The following is a 2,784-nucleotide window of genomic DNA, read 5'->3' as shown; positions in this document are numbered from 1 at the left end:
TCATGGCCACCTCGGCGATCACATCCCCACTGGCGCCGGCAGCAACGCTCCCCTTGGCCGGCCGCGTGGCCATCGTCACCGGCGCGTCGCAAGACTCTAGCGCAGCCACCTAGTTCATATAATAGTTGTGATGACTATAGATATGTGTAAATTACTACTAACATGTAAAATAAATATGCTTGGGAACAAGACTCTAACGCAGACACCTGCCCATGCTGAAAGGGTAATCAAGATAGATAATCTGCACCCTGCGTCACTCATGAAGAAATGCTCTCCCGTAGCAAAACCATATTTATATGAACTCAACCCAGACAGGCAGTCGCAAACTCGCATGCCTAGGACTCCTCCGCCTTCCGCCGGCGCCATTCCGCGCTCGTCTCCGGTGGCCTTAGGGTTTGTCGGCGGGAGAGCTCTGTTTTTAGATGTTCCAACGAGTATTGTTAGGGTTTGTGTCCTGCTCAGAAAGACGAGACAACGGCGGCTCCCTGAAGATGGAATAAAGTTTTCCCCGCCTAGCCCCCGTTTCAGTGGTGTGTCTAGTATCGTCGGTGAGCGTGTGGAGATGTGTCTCCGACGAATCTGTTCTTAGTGGATTTGCTCGAATTTGTCCTTGGTGAATTTGCTTGGATCTGGTCGTAGTTCGTCGACGTTCGCGTGTTTTCAGGTTGGATCCTTCCGATATACACCACTCTTCATCCGTGGCGGTTGCTGTTCTATTGCGCTAGTCCTATGATGCCTTCGCACGACGACTTTCCGGCTATCTACTACAACAAGTTTTGCTCGATTCCGGCGAGGGAAGCGACAATGATGGCGATGCTTCGGTGTTTGTGGTCGTCATTAGGTGGCCTGCGAATCTGGATATATTTTTTATTATTTATGACGTTTGTTGTACTGACATGATTGAAGATGAATAGATAAAAAAATTCACAGAAGAAAATGTAGAAGAGGAACCATTTTTTCCTTAGTAATTTTCCACACAGTAAACAAACGACCGTGACTCGCAAAAAAGAAAAATTCCCCACATGCATTAAAGACGATGCCGCCATGATAGTTACTACATGAAGTTGGCCGACATCATGGATGGATGAGAGCATGGAGAGGTAGTATCTCTTGGGGCGTGCCCATGGTCAAAGCCTCAAAGGGGAAGATTGATAATCCACGCTCTGCGTCACCGATGACGGGTGTGCTCTCCGCTAGCAAAACCATATTTATAAGAACTCAACCTCGGCGATCACAAACTCGCAAAGTCAGTCGCAAAGGCCGTCGCAAACTCGCAATCTCGCAAACAAGCTCATGGCAACCTCGGCGATCACATCCCCTCCGGCTCCGGCAGCAACGCTGCCCCTGGCGGGCCGCGTGGCCATCGTCACCGGCGCGTCGGGCGGCATCGGGCGCGGCATCGCGACCCACCTGTCGTCCCTCGGCGCCAGCCTGGTCCTCGGGTACGCCTCCAGCTCTCAGCAGGCCGACGCGCTGGCCGCTGAGCTCCCGCGCGCCGTGGCGATCAAGGCCGACGTCTCCGACGAGGCGGGCGTCCGGTCCCTCTTTGACGCCGCAGAGACCGCCTTCGGCGGCCCGGCGCACATCCTGGTGGCCTGCGCGGGCCTGGGCATCGGGACCTACCCGTCGCTCGCCAACACCGCCACGGCGGACTTCGACAACGTGTTCGCGGTGAACACCCGGGGCGCGTTTCTGTGCCTCCGCGAGGCGGCGAACCGGCTGCGGCGCGGGGGCGGGGGCCGGATCGTGGCTGTGTCCTCGACGCTGGCGGCGACGCTGCTCCCTGGCTACGGGGCGTACACAGCGTCCAAGGCGGCCGTGGAGGCGATGGTGCGGGTGGCCGCGAAGGAGCTCGGGTCGGCGCGGGTGACGGTGAACTGCGTGGCGCCGGGGCCCGTGGCGACGGAGCTCTTCTTCGACGGGAAGAGCGAGGAGGCGGTGGAGAGGTTCAGGGCTGGGCACCCGATGGGGCGGCTTGGGGAGGTGGGCGACATCGCGCCGGCGGTCGGGTTCCTCTGCACTGACGCGGCCGAGTGGGTGAACGGCCAGGTCATTCGGGTCAACGGCGGCATTGCTTAATTACCGTGGCTGTTCGCCGCTGTCTCTCTGTTTCTCCTGTGTCGAACGGATGCCTCCGTTTTCTTAAACTAGATGATACTCCGCGCATTGCTGCAGAAATTTGTATGTGGATTTTCAACGTAACATCGACATCTTAAAGAAGAACACAATTTCAATCCATAAAATGGTAGATTATTTATATAGGAAATGATTGAAATTTCTTGTTGGTACAAATATGTAACATATGATAAAGTCGTAGCAGTTTGTAGCATGAACCATATAGCGTTTGATAAAACTATAGCAACTTGTAGCATGTACTATGTTCTTACTCGATATATATGTTGTTGTCTGTAGGTGTGTGTTCTTCAATTACTATGACCTGGATATATGGTATCCCATTCTTTTCATACTCGACAATGTATCCCATGGAAGATAATGATGGTTATCACACGGTTGGTTAGCGATGTGTTGAGGCTTGGACTCCAGTTTGAAAGTTATAAACGCCGGGTCTTTTGTGCCCTTCATCTTTGCAATTGCGCCTGTGTATTTCTTCTGAGCTTCTCTTATTGAAATGGCGGTAGAACTTGGCAAATTACTTTTTGCAGAATGAGGTGGCGTCCTTGAGAAGATAGGAGTATGTTGTCAATCAGGGTAATAAGTGGAATGAAAATATATAGCAAACTAATTTCAATAGGAGTACTAGTGGCTTTGGTTGTCCATTTGTAC

At 52.8% G+C, this 2,784-nt stretch overlaps 1 protein-coding gene across 1 annotated transcript; it reads left to right on the top strand.

Moving 5' to 3' along the window:
- The first annotated feature begins 1,228 nt into the window (after positions 1-1,228).
- Positions 1,229-2,463, top strand: LOC119266741 (NADPH-dependent aldehyde reductase-like protein, chloroplastic). Its single transcript, XM_037548014.1, has one exon. The coding sequence runs from the start codon at positions 1,294-1,296 to the stop codon at positions 2,077-2,079; it is 786 nt and encodes a 261-aa protein (XP_037403911.1). The 5' UTR covers positions 1,229-1,293; the 3' UTR covers positions 2,080-2,463.
- Positions 2,464-2,784: the final 321 nt, after the last annotated feature.

The sequence above is a fragment of the Triticum dicoccoides genome, chromosome 3A (genome assembly GCF_002162155.2).
Source record: "Triticum dicoccoides isolate Atlit2015 ecotype Zavitan chromosome 3A, WEW_v2.0, whole genome shotgun sequence".
Lineage (NCBI taxonomy): Eukaryota > Viridiplantae > Streptophyta > Magnoliopsida > Poales > Poaceae > Triticum > Triticum dicoccoides.
Note: the sequence above shows the minus strand (reverse complement) of the source record. Positions and strands in the feature narration are given on the sequence as shown.